This window comes from Euprymna scolopes, chromosome 2, assembly GCF_053919585.1.
Source record: "Euprymna scolopes isolate OS-2025 chromosome 2, ASM5391958v1, whole genome shotgun sequence".
Classification (NCBI taxonomy): Eukaryota; Metazoa; Mollusca; class Cephalopoda; order Sepiida; family Sepiolidae; genus Euprymna; species Euprymna scolopes.
The window spans coordinates 68,965,626-68,989,734 of NC_136483.1; the positions used below are offsets into that span (position 1 = coordinate 68,965,626).

Sequence of the window (24,109 nt, forward strand, 5' to 3'; positions counted from 1 at the left end):
TTTATCTGAGAGTACGTCTCTCAAGCTCCTTGGCCTAACGTTCACAGGAAACATGAGTTGGAACAATTACATCGAGGGCATTGCCAGGGCTGCTGCGAGGAAGGTGGGCTCTCTCTACCGTGCTAGAAAACTTCTAACACCCGAAAGTATCCTGTACCTCTATAAGTCCACTATTCACCCATGTATGGAGTATTACTGTCATATTTGGACTGGTGCATCGGCTACTAGTCTCTCGCTCCTTGACAGGGTTCAAAAGAGAGTCGCAAATCTGATAGGCCCTAAACTGGCATCTAAGCTTCAGCCTCTGTCCCATCGTCGAAACGTTGCATCCCTCTGCCTGTTCTACAAGTATTATAATGGTGAATGCTCTGAAGAACTGCAAGCACTTGTGCCCCCACGACGTGAACACCCTCGACAGACCCGACAAGCTGCAAAATCCCACCCCCACACTGTAGAGATCCCTAGATGTAAAAGATCTTTCTACTCCAGTAGTTTCTTCCCCAGAACTGCTAGGCTTTGGAATTCCATTCCAGGTCACTGCTTCCTCAGCTGTACTGACATGCATAAGTTCAAGTGCAACGTGAACCAACATCTCGCTGCCCTAATCCCTACATAGTACCCCAGTAGATGTTTCCCCTGATAGTAGCCCCCTACACGAAAGTGGCAATGTGCCTTGTTTGGGGTGAAAATGTAATAAAAAAAATTAAAAAAAAAAAAAAGCTAAAAACTCATACTCTGACACCATTTATAAAGTGATGGCTTTAAAGAACAAGTAATGTTTACAACTCACTATATTATTCTTCCTCCCCCTCTCCTTGTCTACATGACAAGTTAGCAATCTAACATTTTATAATAAATATAACCAGTTCTTGTCCAAAATTCATCCTATATTAAAAAAAAAAAGTAAAGGAGAATCTGTATAATGTACATGCCCATGATGAAACGAAAATATCGTATTCCAACAATCATATAAATGGATCAAATATTTTTATTTTTATAAAGAAATTTTTAAAACCACCACTCTTTCTGTTACTCATAAAATCAGTTTACACAATTTTTGTAATATTATATTTTCGTTTCGTCACAGGTACATACATCACACAGATTTATCTTTATTTTTGTTTTTTATTTTATAAATATATATATATATATATATATATGGGGGGAATTTTGGACAAGCACCACATAATTAAACAATAGATCAGAATGATTGATCATTCACCAACATATATACAGATCATCAGATATAAAAATACAGATTAGGTTAATTAAGTCATGTGATCAACAAAAGAGAAAATGTAAATTTACAAATGGATATATTAAACTAAACAGTTCAGCATTTTTGTAATAGACACTTCAGCTCCATCAAAAGCAACAATAGACAAAGTGGTTAAATGAGGATGGGGTAACACATTTGTCTCTGCATATATTTTGAATGTGAGAAAGAAATATATAATGTATGGATATTTATTATTCTAAATCTGAATTAATCAATATTAGTTTACCTAAGGATTTTTCTGTGTATTTATACAAAATATATATTAAAATATTCCTGATTTTCGGATTTAGTTATATTCTAATTAGCTATGGTTTACAATTTATTAACCGAATGATCCATCTCTCACTAAGTTTCTGTCCATTAATTTTCCCCTCTCTCTCTCATTTTACATTTTTATCTAATAAATATACGTTTTTATAATTGTATCAGTTGAATAGTGTAATGGCTCTATGGTGGCGGCAAAAACTGAAACCTCAACTTGTCGATGTAAGGCAAAACATGATTTTATAAAGTTATTAACATAATGAAATTGGTTAACTAGATTATCACTGTTTTTCACTATGGGTTGAATGCCTCTGATGGCAAATAAGATGATGACTTGTTTTAAAATTTTCTTATCAGTTTGTTCAAACTGGGGATGAGGTATCCTACCAAATGCCAGACATTCATCCACTATCTCAGACATTTCAACAGAGATATTTTTTTAAGATTTTGATTGTCTCTTTAAGTGCAATTGTTTGAATTTCTCTTGTACTTGGTTTACCAGGTAGTTTTTGAAATTCTTTTTCATGAGTCAAATTGCTCCTATAATTACTAGAATGATGGAGGTCTTCCTGAGATTCCAGTTTCTTTTCATGTCATACATAAGACCTTGGTATTTCATCATCATTTACCTCTCAGCTGTTTAACCCAGCATCATTAGGGACACTAACTTCTAAGGTTGCTTTTTTTGTACAATATCACGGTCAGGTTTATTAGCTCCATTTTCTAGGTACGTGGCTGTAGGAATTGCATAGTCATAGTGGATGGTATATCACTTATTTTCAACTGTTCTTACTGGTATATGTTCTCACGACTTGCTGCTGCAGTTGACATTCAACCTTATCCAGTAGAGATATTTATACATTACCTTGTGTTGCATTCTATAGTAGCCGTCCCCCAGCAGTACCTTACAGTTGGATGTCAGGTGGCTCACACTGTAATTCTGTGTGCCAGTTAGCCCATTCTTCCAGATTTTTGCAAGTTAAATGGAAGTTTATGGTGTATTTTTGGCAGCTGTTTTGGGCTATTTCCATAGCAGATTTTTTTTCTGATTTGCTTATTTGTAAGATGGCCTTGTCCAAAATGTTTGGCCAGTTTCATGATGGACTTAGTTCTGCTGGTTCTTGTTTCGCAATGGTGTGCACTATTTTAAGGCTTGGATTTTGGGAGCTCATCAGATATTGCCCGGTGTTCACGACAGTTGCATGATGCTTTTTTTTTTTTTTTTTTTTTTTTTTTTTTACAAAGGCATCACCACATTATCAAGGCCCAGAGGCCACTCAAGGATAAGGGTTAAAGAGTGTACAGTAGAAATTGGTCAATATAGTAATCATTAGTAATGAAAATTTGGTAAATTTAATAACTTATATGGAACGGCTCATCAAGAACTTATTTACTTTAGACTTGAACACAACCATATTGTAGTCAGCCGGAAAGCAGGAAAACGGAAGACAATTCCACAGGCATGCAGTTCTAAGAAAGAAGCTTTGTTCATGGAATCTACGTTTAGGTTTAGGCACAGATAAAGAGTGGGGGAAATTATTGATAGTGTTTACAGCTAGACGAGTGTATCTTGTGAAAGTTTGGCGAGGGGGGACCATAGATTGAAGCTCAGTTGAACACTTTCCATGAAAATAACGATACATCAGAGACAAACTCGCAACATCTCTTCTGTGTGATAGTCGATCTCTTAAAAACCCACACCTCCTGCCCTCTGGGCAGATGCAGCTAGGCAGTCACTAGTTCTTGTATGCTATTCTGTAGTGTCAGCATATTTTGTGTTTTAGTAGCCAGTCGATAATGTCAGAGTTGTATGTTATCACACGCATAGCTCGTTGGTTAATTGCAGTGATTTTGTTTGTAAGTTTTGTTTTGTAGATGTTTCATTTTTAGTTATGTAATCTACACTGATAGTTGATACAGAAATCTATATTTCTCTTTGTCTGCCTGTCCATTCCATTTCTTTTCTCTGAAACTACTGAGGTGATCCGACTGTAATTTTGTATAGACCTTTATGATAAAGTTCAGCAAACCAAGTATTATGATATTCATTCGATGCACAGTTAGAGATTAATAGTGATTAGTATTTCATGCAAAAATGAGCACAAATTTAATCATATTCCGCCATCAATTTGGTATAAAGCACTCATTCTTAATCAACGACTATAACTTTTGTTTTTAACATATCTATTTTAGTTTAGTGATTCATGCTACACCAGGATTTTGCTAGAGTTGTCTCCCTCTAACGTTCAAGAATACATTTTAAATAAAGAACTCATAATTAAGATATTTTCTCTTTTAAACAGTATAATATGAAGACTTTACCATCTACTTTGTTCTAAGACCTGCCTTTTCTTTTCTACGTGATGAAATATAGAAACCTTAAACTGATTTGTTTGCTGAACGCTGTGTTGTTATGACTAGTTATTTTAATCTTAACTTTTTCTTCACATTTTATAGACTCTTTCAGATGATGACATTGACAAGGAGGAGGAGGACGATGATGAAGAAGAGGATGATGATTTGGTTGTGTGTTTATCAGAGTCTTTCAAAGAGAATCGTGCCACTCAAAAGTCTAATGCGAATGTATGGGAGGTCGATAATAAGAACAATCAAGCCTTGTGGATAGCTGAGACCGCAAGTTTAGTCAACAGTCAGTCTGATCTGAAAAATGTTGATAATAATAAGGCGGCAGTAGTGGACGCGAGTGAAACAACGTGGATTGTACAAGAGAAAACAGGATCACAAACCGAATGGAGACTTGAAGACCAACGGGTAAATTCTTTGGAAATATGGAAGAAAGGTTTCCAGCCTATCAGACAAGGACAGTTTGATCATATTGAGATTACAGAAAATAAACATGATTCTGAAAATAGTGTTAATTCTATAGGACATGTTGCCTATATACGTGATCTTAAAGGTGAATGCTCAGAAACAACAAGCCCTAATCATGATTACCAGCGGGCAACGGAAGTGATTTCAATTGGCGACTCGTACAACAATGAAAGGGTGTTCTTGGAACAAAGACAAAGAAAATGAACTCATATCATTTTTTGAAAGTGAGTAGTCCTCTTTTTTCTTTTTCCCCACTTCCGTTTTTTTCCCCCCACTTCTTTTCCTCCCTCCCACTTTCATTCTCCCCCCTCACTTTCATTCTTTTTCCCCCACTTTCATTCTTTTTCCCCCCACTTTCATTCTTTTTCCCCCCACTTTCATTCTTTTTTCCCCATTTCCATTCTTTTTCCCCCCACTTTCATTCTTTTTCCCCATTTCCATTCTTTTTCCCCCATCCATTTTCCATATTCTTTTTTCCCATTTCCATTCTTTTTTTCCCATTTCCATTCTTTTTCCCCCATTTCCATTCTTTTTCTCCCACTTTCCATTCACTTTTCCCCCATTTCCATTCTTTTTCCCCCATTTTCATTCTTTTTTCCCCATTTTCATTCTTTTTCCCCCATTTTCATTCTTTTTCCCCCATTTCCATTCTTTTTCCCCATTTCCATTCTTTTTCCCCCATTTCCATTCTTTTTCCCCCATTTCCATTCTTTTTCCCCATTTCCATTCTTTTTCCCCCATTTTCATTCTTTTTCCCCCATTTTCATTCTTTTTCCCCCATTTCCATTCTTTTTCCCCCATTTTCATTCTTTTTCCCCCATTTCCATTCTTTTTCCCCCATTTCCATTCTTTTTCCCCCATTTCCATTCTTTTTCCCCATTTCCATTCTTTTTCCCCCATTTCCATTCTTTTTCCCCCATTTTCATTCTTTTTCCCCCATTTTCATTCTTTTTCCCCCATTTCCATTCTTTTTCCCCCATTTCCATTCTTTTTCCCCATTTCCATTCTTTTTCCCCATTTCCATTCTTTTTCCCCCATTTCCATTCTTTTTCCCCCATTTCCATTCTTTTTCCCCCATTTCCATTCTTTTTTCCCCCATTTTCATTCTTTTTCCCCATTTTCATTCTTTTCCCCCCATTTTCATTCTTTTTCCCCATTTTCATTCTTTTCCCCCATTTTCATTCTTTTTCCCCCATTTTCATACTTTTTCCCCCATTTTCATTCTTTTTTCCCCATTTTCATTCTTTTTCCCCATTTTCATTCTTTTCCCCCCATTTCCATTCTTTTTCCCCCATTTCCATTCTTTTTCCCCCATTTCCATTCTTTTTCCCCATTTTCATTCTTTTTCCCCCATTTCCATTCTTTTTTCCCCCATTTCCATTCTTTTTTCCCATTTCCATTCTTTTTCCCCCATTTCCATTCTTTTTCCCCCATTTCCATTCTTTTTCCCCCATTTCCATTCTTTTTCCCCCATTTCCATTCTTTTTCCCCCATTTTCATTCTTTTTCCCCCATTTTCATTCTTTTTCCCCCATTTTCATTCTTTTTCCCCATTTCCATTCTTTTTCCCCATTTCCATTCTTTTTCCCCCATTTCCATTCTTTTTCCCCCATTTCCATTCTTTTTCCCCCATTTCCATTCTTTTTCCCCCATTTTCATTCTTTTTCCCCCATTTTCATTCTTTTTCCCCCATTTTCATTCTTTTTCCCCATTTTCATTCTTTTTCCTCCATTTTCATTCTTCCCCCCCCCACACTTTTAGTCTCCCCCCACTTTCATTCTTCCCCCCCCCCCCATTTCCATTTTTCCCCCCATTTTCATTCTTTCACCCCCCCCCACTTTCATTCTTTTTCTCCTTTCTGTTTTGTTTCCTCTGTTTGTTCTTTTCCCTCTATTTATTCTTGTTTTTTTATTTTCATTTTTTCTGTCTTTCTATTTGTTTGTCTGTTTCATTTTCTTATCCTTTATTTTTTTCTAATTTTTAAAATTATAAAAATGATAATCTGGGATTTAGAATTTAATTAAAGCACTGGCATACCGCAATCCTTATTCATTTTCAAAACATGTTAAGTAGGGGTTTCATAAAAGTGGCATGCTTCACAATTTAATATACTTTAGAACTGGTAAGGTTAAATAGGAAATCCTGTCCTTCTTTTTTGAAGTAATAATCATAAGTTTTCTTTTTTAACCATATGATTTTGTTGTTGGCGTTGGTTTCCGTCTGATTTGATTTTAGAATAGTATACTCCCATAAGGGACCATGTGAAGGTTGTCAACATCCATGTTGAACATGGTGCCATAGACTTAGTCTGCCGCAGTATTCACTTAACTAATGCTACATTCCATCGTGTAATGTTGTATTTTAATAATTTAACCATGTAAATTTTTTTCTTTGTTATTTGCCTTTTTTTTATTTTTAAAAGCGAAACAACCAGATTTTGTATTTTCTAGGTAACCGCTTCTTGTGGGACCATTTACATCCAGAATATTTTAACAGAGATCTCAGAGACTGCCTGCTTAAAGAACTTAGTACAAAACTTGGCAAAGATCAACATGGCCAACCCTACTCAGGTAACTACAAGTTTTACAATGCAAAAACCATTAACGATCTTGTGAAATAATCTTAACATTTATAAAGACTAAAAGAAATGTCAGTTTTGATTCAGTAAAAACTTAGCCGTTTTTCAGGCACATACGATGTCAAGATCAACAGAACATGTTTACCCACGAGATTTTTAAGTATGTCATATGTACACTTTTTGTCAAACTTGACTGACCAGTAATCAGCAAAATCTCATCTCTTCACTGTTGAGGTTTATAGATGTTAGGAAGCCTTCTACTCATAGTTTCTTTTCTTGGACTGCTAGACTTTAGAATTCCCTCTCTGTTTCTTGCATCGCTGACTGTACTAACATGTAGAAGTTTAAATGTAATGGAAGCAGACATCTCGCTACTAAACTCCCCATATAGTCCCTTGTAGACATGATCCTGATTGGTAGCCCTCACATATAAGTAGCAATACGCTTTGTGTGGGGTGAAAAAAAACTTTAAAAAAAGATCTTAAACTTGCACAAACTAATTATAGCATGAGCCCATGGTACAACAGATAAAGTGCTAAGTGATGATTGGCTCTAAATGACAGTTTTCTAGAAATTAATGGTTCAATCTTCGGTAAAGGTGATACTAAGGATATAATTAAGAATTATTTATGACTTCTACTTGGTCATGGCTGATCGAATGAACAATTTACCCTGTGGATTAAAGTTGTTCAAAATTTCTGCATACAGATTCTTGAGTTTGACAAAACACAATGGTTGTATCAGCCAAACCGTGAAAATACCATCCAAGATGTGGATAGTAGTCCAAATAATCTAATAAGTATTGTCAGACCAATATTAGCAATGTACCATATTTTTTAAAGTGTTGCTAAGAAATTCTTTAAACATAATAAAATACAAGATTTGCTATAGCAATTAATGTCCCAAATAATTGACGACTACAATATATTGTTTTGGAAAAATGCCAATGAATTATTAAAACGCTGTTTTTATTGTTTCTTTCTCTTTTCTTTTAATTAGACAACTTCCCCACAAAAATTCAGTTAGGATAAAGTTTTTAAAATTAGAATGTTTTATGGAACCAGGTATTTTGTTTATACTATTTTTTTTTATTATTTATTGGAAGTGGCTTGATGTAGTGTTTATAGATACTGGATGTTGGCTTAGTGTTCTTTATTCAAATTGTTAGAATGGCTTTCACAATAAACTTGTGGAAGGTATGAATACATGCATTGTCCCTTCATCTATGAATTAAATAGCAAGGTAGAGTAGGTAGATTTTTAAGATGCGGTTGTGTAACTAATCTAGGATGTTATCTAGCATATTTACTTATCCAAGCGACTTTGTTTTAAAACTCCTCCACAATAAACAGTATTACTTAATCTGAAGACCCTAACAAAAATGTAGGTCAACACAAGAATATCCGAAAATTGATTTTCATTGAAATTGTTTTTTTAGAGAAAAATTTATTTTCATTTACAGAAAAAAAATTTACCATTTCCTGTCTAGACAGAGTACAAAATCGAATTCAAAATCTGATCGGCAATGTCCTTTTCTCCTCACTGCTACATCTTTCTTGAAAAAGAGACATTGCAAGTCTGTCTCTCTCTGCTTTATGGTTAGTTCATGGCAGGTGCTTGATGGAACATTCACGCCAAACACTCACCTACCTACAACTAGTGTCAGCAATTTCCCTTACTTTTTATCTGCGCTTAAATCTAAACAAAAATTCCATGAGCAAAGTTTTATTTTCAGAACTACTCATCTGTGGAACACAATACCATGGAACTGCTTTTCAATAGACATAGTTGTTTTCAAGTCCAACATATACAACTTCTTGATGAGCCGTCCTCTTAAATTAATTTTTATCCAATTTCTACCATCACTGATCATCACGGTGTTGTCTCATCTGACACTCATTAATCCTTATCCTTGAGTAGTTTCCAGGCCTTGATAAGTGGTGACTAATAGTATAAAAAGTTTATTTACACAGGGCTCTACATTTCAAATGAAACGGTCGCATTTGCAAGTGATTTTTCAAAATGGCGACTAGAAATAATGAAACCCTTATCTTTTGGCGATTGTATTTTGTTCACTGACAATCTTCCAAAGCTCACTACTGAGTGAAAATTATCTTTTCAACTTTTTTTTATATAAAACGAACAAAGTTAAATTATTTTAACAATAAAAGTTTAATAAAACAATATGCTCTTTTTTTTTTAACAAAGGCTGTTTAAAAAATATCTGAAGAAATTAGAATGTTTATACCTTCAAGTATCAACATAAAATTTGTTAATTTAGAATTACACTTGTTAAAAAAAAAAAGAGAAAAAATTTTATTATGTACATACTCGTCACAGAATGAACATGTCATATTCTAAAAATCATGTGGGCTTGGCTACTTAACAAAAATATTTAGTTGTCAAAGGTCAACTAAAGATAAGTTTGTCCGTAGAGCCCTGTTATAGATAATATTTATAGAAATAATTAATATTGAAAGTTTTTTTTTTTCGTATAACTTAAAAGAAATCAAATAAATGGAAAAAAAATGAATAAATGTTAAGTTTTCAAAAAACTATGAATTATTAACATGTAATTAAATAAAATAAACTTAATGAAAAAAATGTGTCTTTACCCGAATATAATGAAACTATAATAAATTCAGTAGAAGTAAAGAAACATAATAGGGTCTTCAGATTAAGTAACACCATTTACTACAGACGAATTTCAAAACAGGAAGTCACTTGAATTGGTAAATATGCACAATAACCATCTTGAAGAAAGGAATTTTTTTTTTTTTTAATTAATGCTGAGGAAAAGGAGTCGATGAGTAGGAGCCAAAACTGAAGTTGTTCCTTCTGATGATCATTGTACTGAATCCAGTTGAGAAGCTGGTAGTAACTATGCACTGGAGGTACTGTGTACAAATTATTACATAATGATGAGCTGTAACTTAACCAATATGCTGTATTTCTATTTGTTTTATTATAGACTTCTTGTGAAGTTCCCCTTACGAAACTGAAACAAGAACTTTTTAATTTTTAATTATATCTAAATATCGACCATCTATTGGAAGGGATTGACAGTGTATTCAGTATCTAGATGCTCTTGGGTGAGTTGTTGAAAAACATAATCCTCAAAAGACAATTCCTGTTAAGTTTTTTACAGATAACAATGATTTGGCCAAAGCAATTAAATCAACTAAACTCATTGCAGATAAAACTTAGAATGGAAATAACAAGGAAATGTTAGAGAATAAACGCTGTTCAATAACATGGACAATCAAATTGCTAACTAAAATATGTACGTCACCAAATGATAGCGCAAATAATAAACAGAACAGAATAGTGTTTACTTGTAAATAAAAAAAAACTAAATTAGATTGTTTATTGGTCCCCTGGCAAAGGAGGGATTGAGCCTAGTAATTGACTTCCATTCATCTGTTTGTTTGGATTTTTATTTTTTTTTTATTTTTTTTTTTTTTTTTTTAATTTTGCACAAACATTAGTCATGGTGAAAGTAAACTTTTGCGAAAATGGATTTTCCAGGATAACTCTGGTTCTTCCCCCCCCTCCATCCAGTAGATATTGGGATAAAATTGTCCCTAAATCATTCATCTGTTCATTTGTTTGCACTTTTCTCAATGACCATGCCTTGGATTTTTAAAAATTTTGCACAAACATTAGTCATGGTTTTTTTTTACTTGTGGTGGGGGACTCTACATATTCAGCTTGTTGTAATTGGTATAACCAGTTACCTCATCTCCCTGACTTAATGGACTGGTCTGTGTGTAGGGAAACAAAAACCTGTTAGCCCCTCAACTGCAAATCAATAGAATGAAAGTAACCTTTCTTTCAGTTTTGAACCAGACCTTCCTCGACTTTACATGCATCTACTGAGCCTTTTTATTCTTGTGTCTGGTAAAAACCTGCAATCCTGCAGGTTAACAAATGACTGCACACCAATGAAGAGGACTTCATAAAGACCACACAATCTTTACGCATGATTTTTGCAGAGGTAATAAGTCATCTTCCTCTCAGTACAGACCAATGAGTCTCCTGTGTGTTATGAGTAAGTTGCTGGAATCCATATTAAATAGAGAAATAGTCAACCACCTCAGCAGGAATAACCTTCTTAGTGACACACAATATGGTTTCCGTTCTGCAAGATCTACCGCAGATGTGCTGACGGTTATATCCCACAGGATTAGTGAATCTCTTGACAAAGGCTTCCTTTCTAGGGCAATTGCTCTTGACATATCAAAGGCCTTTGACAAGGTATGGCATAAGGGTCTACTTCACAAGATTTCCAGCTACAGTATAACTGGAAATGTTTTCTCAATCATTAAATCATTTCTCTCCGATAGGCTCATAAGAGTAGTGGTAGATGGAAAAAAATCGGAGGCCTGCAATATAAATGCTGGAGTCCCTCAGGGGTCAATCCTGGGCCCAACTTTCTTCCTGATCTACATCAATGACCTCCCTAAACACATACTTAAATCATTCGTTGACATCTATGCTGATGACACGACCATCTATGGCAACACATCAAAGGCTGTAAATGACAAAGTTCTCTCTGATTCTCTCTCCTCTGATCTCGAGCGCGTGGTTCAGTGGGAGAAGATGTGGCTGGTTACCTTTAATGCATCCAAAACCAAACTCCTATCCTTACATCATCAACGCTCTGATCCCCATCTGGCATCAATTGTGATGGATGGCTCTCGTCTGGGTGAGACCCCGTGTTTTGACAAGCTTCTGGGTTTGACCTTTACTCCTGATCTGAAATGGAACACGTACATCAAGTCTGTTGCCAAGGTCACTGGAAAGATGGTGGGATCCTTCTACCGCTCCAGAAGATATCTCACTACTGATGCAATTCTCTATCTATATAAAAGCCAAGTACATCCAAGGATGGAATACTGTTGCCATATCTGGGCAGGAGCTGCTAAAAACAGCCTATCCTGCCTTGACAGAGTACAAAATAGACTTTGTGGCTTAGTGGGGAATGCCCTTTTCTCTACCCTGCAACCTCTCTCCCACAGAAAAGACGTTGCGAGCCTATCCTTGTTTTATCGTTATTTCCATGGCAGGTGCTCGTCTGAACTCCAATCTCTGGTCCCCCCTCACCAATCTTTCACGAAAAACACCCGTCTAGCTGAATCCACTGTGAAAAATTTCCCCCACTCTATATCTGTGCCTAAATCAAAACGCGGATTCCATGAACAAAGCTTCTTTCTTAGAACTGCACGCCTGTGGAACCCTGTTCCGTCTGCCTGCTTCCCACCGGACTACAACTTGGATGTGTTCAAGTCCAACGTTAACAAATTCCTAATGAACCGCCCCCTTAAGTAAACACTTCATTAAATCTCCACACTAACGTAATGTACTTGCAATAACCCTTATCCCTGATTGGCTTCCAGATCACTGTGTAAAAAAAAAAAAAAAAAAGGTCTGTCTAACTCATTCAGACAAACAATAGAACTTCCAGTAACATGCTTATATCCTTTTTCATTTAAAATGGATTCAACCATTAGATACCATTTAAGCTGCTGATAAGTCTCTCGGCTTTAGAACGTGAACTTATCTAGCCGAACTACAACTTTTTGGGAATCAGATTTGAAGACTTGACTCTCTTTAATGTACTTAGTACATAGCACTAAAGGAGTTAATTGAATAACATCAGAAGCAGCTGACTATTATATAAAAGATGGGGGAATTTTATGCTCATTTGATGCAAAGCAGCACTAAATGATCATGGGGATAAAACTAATCGTTATAAAAATGAAGTTTTGTTTAAAAAGAAATACATTTTATTGTGATTCGGTTTGCCGATTTTTTTTTTTTTTTTTTTTTTTTTTTTTCAATGCATGATTGATTTGATAAAAAAAAATGTAACTGATGTTTAGGTACATCATATATGCAAGTTTCAATTTTTATAAAGAAAATAATTTTAAAGCGATTAATGGGAATTTGTAGGCATTACAACATCTAGTAAGTTTGATTTATTATTGAGTTATCTCCTTTGTTTTCTTGTCAGTTTTAAAATGGCAGGCAAGGCAATTACATTTTGGATACTGATAAAATTTAATTTTCTTATTTAAAAATAAAACTTTTGGGTCAATTTACATAATTTTTGGAATATGATGTTTTCGTTTTGTCATGAATATGTACATCATGCAGATTTTTCTTCACTTTAGTATTTTAATATAAGGGCAATCCTGAGCAAGAACCAAAATTTTTTCCAAAACTGAGAATCTGAAAGTGTAACTTTTTCAAGGTTTCTTTTGAAAATATTTTTTCACTTCTTTACGTGTTTAGCTCGCACAAGTCGACCTAATATAGACTGACGGAAGTCTCATTAACTGAAACCATAGCTATATAAGCCAATAAAAAGATCTTAACATTTTTCGTGAGTGTAGAGCCATTCTTGTAAAAGAAAAAGGTAGTTGTTCCAAAAAATGACAGCATAAATGCAGTCATAGATTCTTTTCCAGGTAAAGAATTATCCCGTAAAAATCAGCAGAGCGTAGTGTCTAGTCTTCTCATGTTAAGATGGAAAGCTATTCCTAAAGCATCCAAAGAGATTCAGTATATTTTATAAAGCGATTTTGCCATTTGATTGATTCATTCTTATAATTGTTATAAGTAGAATTGCTCAAATCTTTGTGGACAATCTTAGTATACCAAGAATATTGTAACAATTATGTATTTTCTATAGAATAAATTAGAGCTAGTCTCTTCTTTTTTTTGGGGGGGGGGGGGTAATACACTATTGCATTACAAAATGACAAGTTTCAAGAAAAAATACACGATTAAACCCGGTTCTCCAACTTCCAACGTAGACCCCTACTACCATGTCTCCTTCTCCAACATCAGGGGTCTACGTTCTAACCTTCCAGAGGTTGAAACCCAATTACAGGAGACTAAACCAGACCTTTTATTTTTAAGTGAAACTGGCATTGGACAGGCTATTTCCCTAGATGAGTTTGCAATTACAGGATACTCTAACTTAACTTCTAAATCTGACCCCCAAGATCGCCATGGGCATGGAATATGTGCCTATATTAAAGATAGCTTTCCATGTGGGAGGGACATCTCCAGGGAAGATCCTAACTTACCCTATATGTGCTTCCGGGTTGCTTTAGCTCACACTACTGCATTTATATTTACTCTCTATCGCCCCCACAACAGCGGAGTTACTATCTTTCAAAGCATATCTGAGAAAATTGACCAAGTCCTTTCTACTTATCCTTCAGCTAACATTCACGTATGTGGAGACTTCAATGTTCACAACGTCGAATGGTTGACCCACTCAAACAAGACCGATGATGAGGGGAGGTTCTGTCATGATTTCTCCATTGCCTATGACCTCACTCAGATTGTTCAGGAACCTACCCGTGTGCCCGATAATGACGGCCAGTATGCGAGCCTACTAGACCTTTTTCTCACAACTTGCCCTGAACTATGTTCAGTTTCTGTTCTGTCGCCTCTTGGATCTTCCGACCACTCTGTTGTATCAATTAAGATAAAAATGAAATGTAATAAGTCCCCAGACGTACCACTTCATCGTACAGTATATCGATACACTAAGGCTGACTGGGATAGCTTCCGTACATTTATATCTGATCTACCTCTGCATTCCATGTTTAAAAAGGATGTGTCCTCTATAGTATTAGACCTGACTGAATGGTTAATTGTAGGTATTGACCATTTCATACCCTCTAAAAAGTTTCAGCAAAAACCTAACAGCCAGCCATGGTTCTCTCCAGAATGTGCTGCTGCCATTGCGCACAGAAATCACTTTTTCCACTGCTTCAAACGTAATAGATGTATGGAAACTAAAGCCGTTTTCAGGACTGCCAGCAACCATTGTAAGAAAGTAATAAGGAACGCAAGAGAGTTGTATGCTCAATCTGTTAAGTCCAAAGTAGCTGAGCAGTGGCTTGGTTCCCACCAGTTTTGGCAAATAGCAAACAGAATCCTGAACAGAAGCGTGTGCTCCATCCCAACTATTATCAATGGACCTGAGGTAATCTCGTCAGCATCAGACAAAGCCAAACTCTTTGTCAAGAACTTTGCAGCTAATTCTACCCTTTGCGACCAAGACCGCCAACCCCCAATATTTCCTCCTGTATCAGAAAACACGCTATGTGATATACGTATATCTGTACGTGATGTTGCCAAGCTAATCAAAAACCTTGATTCCAGTAAAGCAACTGGCCCTGATGGTATTTCAATTATAGTACTCAAAAAACTTCAACCTGAACTAGCGCCCATACTTACAAAACTGTTTAAACGTTGTCTTAAGGAGAATAGTTTCCCATCTCCCTGGAAAATCTCATCAGTATGCCCTGTATTTAAGAATTCAGGTGATCGCTCATCCCCCTCTCAGTACAGGCCAATAAGTCTCCTGTGCGTCATGAGTAAGTTGCTAGAATCTGTGTTAAATACAGAAGTAATCAAACATCTCAACAAAAATAACCTTCTTAGTGACACTTATGGTTTCCGTTCTGCTAGATCTACAGCAGATGTCCTTACAGTTATATCGCATAGGATTAGCAAATCTCTCGACGGTGGCAATCTTTCTAGGGCAATTGCTCTTGACATATCTAAAGCCTTTGATAGGGTATGGCATAAAGGTTTACTTCATAAGATCGCTAGCTATGGTATAGCTGGAAAAGTCTTCTCAATTATTAAATCATTTCTTTCTGATAGGTTCATAAGAGTAGTAGTTGAGGGGCAAAAATCAGAAGCTCACAGTATTAATGCCGGTGTCCCTCAGGGATCCATCCTGGGCCCAACTCTTTTCCTGATCTACATTAATGATCTTCCAAATCATATCCTTACATCATTTGTAGACATTTATGCTGACGACACTACCATTTATGGTACCACATCTAAGACAGTAAACGAGCAAGTACTCTCCAATTCTCTCTCCTCTGATCTTGAGCATGTAGTACAATGGGGAAAGGAGTGGCTGGTTACTTTTAATGCATCTAAAACCAAGCTTCTCTCTTTACATCATCAACATTTTAATCCACATTTGTCATCAATTGAAATGAATGGCTCTCGTCTTCAGGAGGCCTCAAGTTTTGACAAGCTTCTGGGCTTGACCATTACTCCTGATCTTAAATGGAACACGTATATCAAATCTGTTGCCAAGGCCGCTGGAAAAATGGTGGGATCTTTCTATCGATCCAGTAGATATCTCACTGCTGATGCTATTCTCTATCTATATAAGAGCCAGGTACGTCCAAGGATGGAATACTGTTGCCACATCTGGGCAGGAGCTGCTAGAAAGGACTTGTCCTGCCTTGATAGAGTTCAAAATAGACTTCGTAGCCTCGTAGGAGATGTCCTTTTCTCCTCCTTACAACCTCTATCTCACAGAAGAGATGTTGCGAGTTTGTCTCTGATGTATCGTTATTTTCATGGAAAGTGTTCAACTGAGCTTCAATCTATGGTCCCCCCTCGCCAAACTTTCACAAGAAACACTCGTCTAGCTGTAAACACTATCAATAATTTCCCTCACTCTTTATCTGTGCCTAAACCTAAACATAGATTCCATGAACAAAGCTTCTTTCTTAGAACTGCACGCCTCTGGAATTGTCTTCCGTTTTCCTGCTTTCCGGCTGACTACAATATGGTTGTGTTCAAGTCTAAGGTAAATAAGTTCTTGATGAGCCGTTCCATATAAGTTATTAAATTTACCAAATTTTCATTACTAATGATTACTATATTGACCAACTTCTACTGTTCACTCTTTAACCCTTATCCTTGAGTGGCCTCTGGGCCTTGATAATGTGGTTGATGCCTTTGTAAAAAAAAAAAAAAAAAAAAAAAAATACAATATTTCGTTCTGTTTATGTTTACGGGAAAATGTATTTTGAATCTATTTCATCATATTTAATATAATCGATCTTTTCATTTTTCCTGGTAATGTTTCATATGAGGGAGAAAGAGCATTTTTATTATTTGGAAACAAAATTTTTGTCCTCTTCACTGAAAAAAAAATACTTCAAATGTTTTTATATAGATTTAAAAAAAACAAAAAAACATTAAAACATGTATTCTGCATGTATAGATTTTTCTTGGCTATAGATTCAGCATTTTTACTACTTATGGTGTTATTCCATTTTGTTTATAATAGACTAGTCCAATCTCTTAATTATTTTCTTTATTTTACTTGAACATTATTAAGGCTAAAATATCAAGTTCAAAAACAAATTTGTTAAAGGGTAGCTCTTCATGATAGCTTTTGCCTCCTTATCCACATCACTTCTAAAATGACTCTCTCCCAAAAATTCATGCAACTGGTGTTAATGACTGAGGAACTTGCTAAATATTTTGTACAAACATCTCCAAAGGAAATCCTCGAGTCTTGAGATCAATGTAAAGAGATGCATTCCTTTCCTCAAAAAATTCACCACTTGTACCTCGACAATTTCATCACAACTCTGGATTCTTGATTCAGTGTCTCAAATTTAGAAACATTTGCTTGACATATCGATGGAAGTTATAAAGTCAAAAACTGCTACATTTCATCAGACTTTCATCCCATTATTTTCTCTTTAAACTTATTCTCTTTTGCCAATTTTTTTATTTTGTGTTGAGATTATTTTTTTTTGTCATATTTGATGATAAATTTATTGATTTATTCACTCTAAATAATTTATCTAAGATTGGAACTTACAAAAAAAGAAAATCTCAAAAACATTGAAAATTAAAATTTTGACATTTTTATTTCCATAGCTGTGTATAACAATTTTTGCTGCAACAATTCAAAAAAAAAAAAGGTTAATTTTTAGCATTGCTTCATTAAATAATTTTTTATATTTTCATTTACTCATTTTCATTTTGTTTCAGGCTTGAGGTTAGACATTTTGTGAATGACTTTCCAACTTTTCCTGTTTCCATCTTGTTGCTACCCATCAGGATCAGGTCAGCACAAACAATATGGCAACCGACAGGAAAAGTTGGAAGTCATTTATGAAATGTATAATCTCAAGCTTGAAACAGGAGATGAGAAATGAAATAATAATAATGAGACATGAAATAAAAATATTAAAAAAAAAAAAAATGTAATTTCAGAATTCTAACATAATTGAAAAAAGTATACCAAGAGTGTATAGTTATTTTAGTTCAGTCTGAATCTGTCACCAATAGCTTTGCTGTTTAGATATCCCCCTTCTGCTCAACCAAAAAAAATTAATTAGAACAAAACTATAAAGTTATAAACTTTATGACATTGTTCATCATGATTACCATTTTAACAAATTAACTGTCAAAATTAAAACATACGAATCAGAAAATTGTAATAGTGGCATAATTTAATGAGATGAGGAATAAGTAATCAGCTTTACATAAAGTAATAACATAAGTCAGTCATAAGACTGCAGATTTCTGCCTGACAATGCATAAATGGTCCAAAGTTTTATCTGAACAAGTCTTATCTTTCATTCTTGATATTATATGAAGTATTCTCGAAATTATGCCATAGAAATTTTGTTAACTCAAAACTTTATCTCACCAGGTTGAAATTTTGTATGGTGGTTATTGTGTAGAGTATTAGGTCCATACAGCAAATTCTGTCCAAATTTTGACCGTGAACAAATTTTTCAAGGTTGACGTCATGTAAAATACTACAGTATCAACCAAGTAACAAATCTCTACAATAAACAAAACTAAAGTTAACACCAAAACCATGACTTTTATCCTCTCCGTGGCCTTAACTTTTAACTTAGATATCCCAAAATAAAATTAGTTTTCTGTTGGTCATCACAAACATAATGAAATTCAACCGAATACGTAATCTTATTTTGAAGTAATGAATGGTTCCATTAGAAAGAAAAAATATGAAATAACAAACTAAAACACCATCAGGAACTTAGGTATGAAAAAAAATTAACTGAAATATTATGCTACGACTGAAATTTTAATGCCGTTGAATTCTATCAACTAAACGTAAGTGCATGTTAAAGACATGTATACAAACTATGAAAAATGGATGCTAAATAACAATGTCTCATGACAAAACTGCATAACTGTGTGACCAAAGAGAAAGGTAAAGTTATCTCGTTTTAACCATGGGGATGCATTGCTAGGAGAAAATATAGAATTTGTTTGGTTCTTTGCTCATGACTGACAATTTGACTACTCAGAAAAGTCACACCAATAAGAAACAATCTTGTTTTTTGATTTACAATCACGTGGAGAAGACACAAAAATACCAAACGAAACGACCAAAGCACCATCTCGCATTTAAACCAAATATCTCTAAGAGCAATAATTCTGATTCTAATTATTTTTAAGCAATTAATGGGAAATCATAAATATCACATCATAAATTTTGCAAATTTGAATTATTGTTGAGTTATTTCATTTTGTTTCTTGAGATTGTTTTCAAAATGGTAGATAAAATAGCAACTCTTCTGTAACTCATAAAATTTGATTTTCTTATTAAAAAAAATACTTGATAAATTTGTGATTTTTCTTTATTTTTGTTTTTAATATAAGTTGAATTTTGCACATCAACCCAATCTTCATGTTTAAATTCTTGATGCACATGTAATTTACAAAAAAATGTTTTTATATTTTTAGAAACTTTTATCAAGCAAAAATGGAAAAATCTACGAACGACTTATGCTCGAGAATTAAAAAAGATGGAACGTCATAAAATTCATTATCGTGAAGCTCCCTACATATCGCGGTGGACACATACAGAACGTCTTTCTTTCCTTAAAGATTGTCTTAAAGTTCGGGGACAATCAAGAAATATGTCACATTTGCAAAACAATGCAGATCCATGTCAAGTAAGTGTAAAAAAATTTTTCTTCTCCACTCTTTATCATTTTTTTTCCTCCTCATTACTTATCTAGTCATAAAAAAGATAAAGTCTCACTTTGGTACAACTAAAAACTATAAGTGTATCATTTTTATATGCAAATAGGTCGCATATGATAATTTTCGTAAACATGCACACATACGTTCTCGCCTGTAAGCAATCAAGAAAGCAATAGAACAACGTCTTTATACATGCATGGATGCTGGTCTTTTATTCTGTTGAATGTCGCTTTTCTTCATCACTTTTCAATGTATGGGCCATGATCCTCTCGTGGTTGTTTACAGCCTCATCTGTTTAGCTAGACAAACAAAACTACTCATACATGAAACACAATGGAGACTTACTTAGTTTTCAAAGGTTTTATTTGGAGAGTTTTCTCATTTGGGGAGAGACTAACTAGCTAAAATTAATTCTTCCTTATTTTTCAAATTTGGGAATTGAGAGACAAAGACTGCAATGGCATCAGCAACACTCCTCAAATCACTACATTCGTAGACTGTCTATCTGTACCGCTTCCCATAAAAGATTGGCTAGAAACTCTCTGTCCTCTTGCTCGAACATGTGACATCATCCCTTCATATCATTCAGCATGTTTTGTTTAGGGAGTCTAACCATTGGTATCCAATACAATCACACCATCTGCCACCAGGTTATTTTCACATGTACTATTGTTACCCTTGCCAAAATTCATACTAGTTAACTCAATTGCTACCTACTGGTGTAGGGTTCTCAATATATAGCATGGGTGATACAAGAAATAAAAAAATTTTTAATGTACATAAAACAGCCCTATGAAGACAACTTGAATGCCTACTAGACACTGTCTTCAAGTGTCTATGGTCTCACTGTACAGGGATTTGTCAGAACAACTTGGCATGACGATACTTTTCTCTACAAGTAAACTTTGACTAAATATTCAGAATAACATACTATTCAAAGGCTAAATAAAATCTCTCAGTATAACCCACACTGGCTTATACAAGGAATGGTGCACATTCTCTAAGTGATGTTGCTTATGGTAATAACAGTAAACTGGATAGGCTGAATGAATTCTTGTCCTGGAATCTAGTAGGACCAAGAGAAAGATATACTATTACATAGAAAAATGCGAGCATGAAAATTAATATGGTTACGATTACATTTAGATAAGTAAAAGGGCTAGTTGTTAAAACTGGAAAAGAAAAAGACAAGATATTCTAGTAAAAAATACAATAAATTTATAACTTCTGCAGAATTAAGGATTTTTTTAAATTCAATATATTTTTTACTAGAATATCTTGTTTTGTACTTTTCCAGTTTTAACAACTAATCCTTTTACTTTTCTTAATCTTAACCATATTAGTTTTCATGTTCACATTTTTCTTTGTAATCCATGATTTTTCTAGGCTTTGCTTTGAAATAATATTTTCTTTGCTGTGTTTAATATCATACGCATTGTCAACAAATCATAAAAAACATTATTACCAACTTCTTAAATTGACTAAATGAAAAATCAATATAAGACGTAATTAAGTAAATAAACAAAAAAAAAGGAAACAATTAATGGGCAATGTCATAAGCGAAATATTATCGACTCTAACACGGCAAAGAGCATCACTTTTGTTAACTCTCTACATAGCCTAAATAAGATGGCATGTGAGCGACATTTTCGCTATAATTTATGAAGGTGTCAACGATGAAAAAATTGCTATGGTAACCAACAACCAATAAGAAGAAACCGTCTCTCACATTTCTTACTAATTCTGAGGACTTTTGAACGCCAGTGATTTTATTATAACTTTTGTTTTAATGAACGAAAATTGAAAATTTTTATTTGAAAATATTTCTGAAAAGGGGACCTATGAACTGTAAAAATTGTTTGAAATTTAATCGCAAAATGAGTGAACAGTGAAGCAGTTCTAAATGAGTAAAACTAACACTTCACCATATATTCAAATATTACCGTGTTTGAGTGATAAATTAGTTAACTGGTCAATAAGTGAGAGAAATTAACTCAACATTTAAGAGATAAGAGAACAGTAATGGAATATTTGAATATCTCTTCATCTCATATAGAGAAATTGACATTAAAGAGATCATTTGCTTAATTATAAGAATGTTTTCCTTTTTTTTTTTTGTCTTACAAAAGAGTCACCACTTATCTAAGACCGTAGTCCACTCGAGGATAAGGGTTAATGAGTATACAGTATTAAATGGGACAATATCGTAGTAATCGCCAGTAGTGGAAACCTAGCAAACTGGACCACCTAAGGGGATGGCTCCCCAAGAACCTGCCCACACTATACCCAAAGACGACCACATTGTAGTCAACTGGAAAGCAGGGAAACGGAAGAGAACCCCACAGGCGTGCAGCCCCAAGAAAGAAGCCCTGCCCATGGAATCTACGCTTAGGTTTAGGCACAGACAAAGACAGGGGAAACCATTGATAGTGGTTTCAGCCAGATGAACATCTTTTGTGAAAGTTTGGCAAAGAGGAATATCAGCTGAGGCCTTGCCATGAAAATAGTGATAAAGCAGAAACAGGCTTGCAACGTCTCTTCTGTGGGAAAGAGGTTGCAGGGAAGAGAAAAGGCTATTTTGAACTCTGTTAAGGCAGGATAAAGTGCTTATAGCAGCTCCTGCTCAGATGTGGCAACAGTACGCTATCGTTGGACATACTTGGCTTTTATACAGGTAGAGAATTGCATCAACAGTGATATATCTACTGGAATGGTAGGATGATCCCACCATTTTCCCAACAATCTTGGCAACGGATTTAATGTACATGTTAAATGTGATAAATATTTAACCCTGACTTTCTCCAACCTTGACTATCCCCAACCTTAGTCCTAAAAGGAGAAAATCATTTTCTTTACTTAAAAAATAAAATAAGACAATCAAACATTTTTATAACAAAAAGAAAATGGGTACTTACGCAGAATAAGGACTATACTATCATTGGAATTTTCCAGCAGTTTACATAAAATGTTGAAAGGTTTCAAAACGCTGAGCAAATGAAATCACAGTAGCCAACATCAAGATATTTATTTACTATGTTTGGTTTATTATAAAAATATAATCAATGTTTATCATGATTTGAACCAAAAAAATGTTTTTAAAAATAATAAATGTTTGTTATCCAAAAATCCAAATATTTATTCATAAAACTTACTGTTTTTCATTGAAAACATTGGTCAACATTTGTGCATAAAAACATCAATATGTATATAAACTGACCAGAAAATGCCAACAATTATACAATTCTTATTCTACATATATACAAGTAAATTAAGTTTTTCAGCTCTTTATTTTTTTTCTCTCTTTTTTTTTTCCTCTTTTTTTTTTTTTTTTTATAACTATGCCCTTTGGTTTTGTTTGTTTGTTTTTACCAAATTAATTTGTTTATGATTTCGAAAGTTAACTTTAATTATTACAGTATTGCTTAGTTATTAATTGAACCAAATTGTTGTAACAACTAAAACTAATTTTGTTATAATCTCTATTTACAAAATAATTGAATGTAAAGTAGTTTCCAAAATTGTGAATCTTTTAAACATCTTGACCACAAATCTTAAATGAATTGGAAAAGCAGGATTTGTAGTCAAGGTTTCTTCTAGATCTGCCATGTTCTGCCTGTACCCATGCATATTAACAGGACAACCTTAAAAAAAAGATGCCTCTTCATCACATGCTCATTGTCATTCATTATGGAGAGGTTATATTTTGCACATCACATAATGCTTGGATGCATAAAAGCTAGTCGAGGATACTCCCAAAAGGACAACTCTTAAAGGGACTATTCTTTTCAAACACAACCCGGTATTATAAAAGAATTTGCAACAAGGAACAAACGTTACAAAGATAGAATGTTGTATATATATTTAAAAAATAATAATAAAGTCTTTAAAACATGGGTCCAATTTCTATGGAAAAGAAATAAGCAATTTTATAATAGTGATGCTATCTTTAAAGGCAAGATAGTTCAGTTGAGAGAAGATGCACTTATCACTGTAAAACGTAAAAGCCACACAGGGTGACTCACTGAAAAGTCTTCTTTTTTTACAAAGGAATCGCCATTTATTAAGGCCCAGCGGCCACTCAAGGATAAGGGTTAATAAGTATATGGTAGTCGATTCTTTTATAGAAAAGAGGGCTTATGGAGAACTAAAGAAGATGAAAGTGGAAATAGAACAGTTCTAGACTGAATTGTGAACCACCTTGAATTCATCTTATTTCTAGCATTGTCGCACTTCTGTGCTTCATTTTCTTCTATTCATAAACCTGCATAGATTCAGAATGTCTCCCGATATGTTACTTATCCTATAATCAGGTGTTTGTCCTTCATTTCACCAGATA

At 34.5% G+C, this 24,109-nt stretch overlaps 2 protein-coding genes across 2 annotated transcripts in view; both read left to right on the forward strand.

The window, feature by feature from the left end:
- Nucleotides 1-24,109, forward strand: part of LOC145291926 (dnaJ homolog subfamily C member 11-like) — a 171,484-nt gene that overhangs the window by 99,928 nt on the left and 47,447 nt on the right. The gene's annotated exons all lie outside the window — the stretch shown is intronic.
- LOC145291927 (uncharacterized) overlaps nucleotides 1-24,109 on the forward strand; it is a 44,489-nt gene that overhangs the window by 17,185 nt on the left and 3,195 nt on the right. Inside the window, exons 4-6 of the mRNA XM_080137841.1 lie at nucleotides 4,001-4,599; nucleotides 6,825-6,944; nucleotides 19,531-19,742. Coding sequence (XP_079993967.1) covers nucleotides 4,542-4,599; nucleotides 6,825-6,944; nucleotides 19,531-19,742 — 390 coding nt within the window. The 5' untranslated portion in view covers nucleotides 4,001-4,541. The remainder of the gene's footprint in view (nucleotides 1-4,000; nucleotides 4,600-6,824; nucleotides 6,945-19,530; nucleotides 19,743-24,109) is intronic.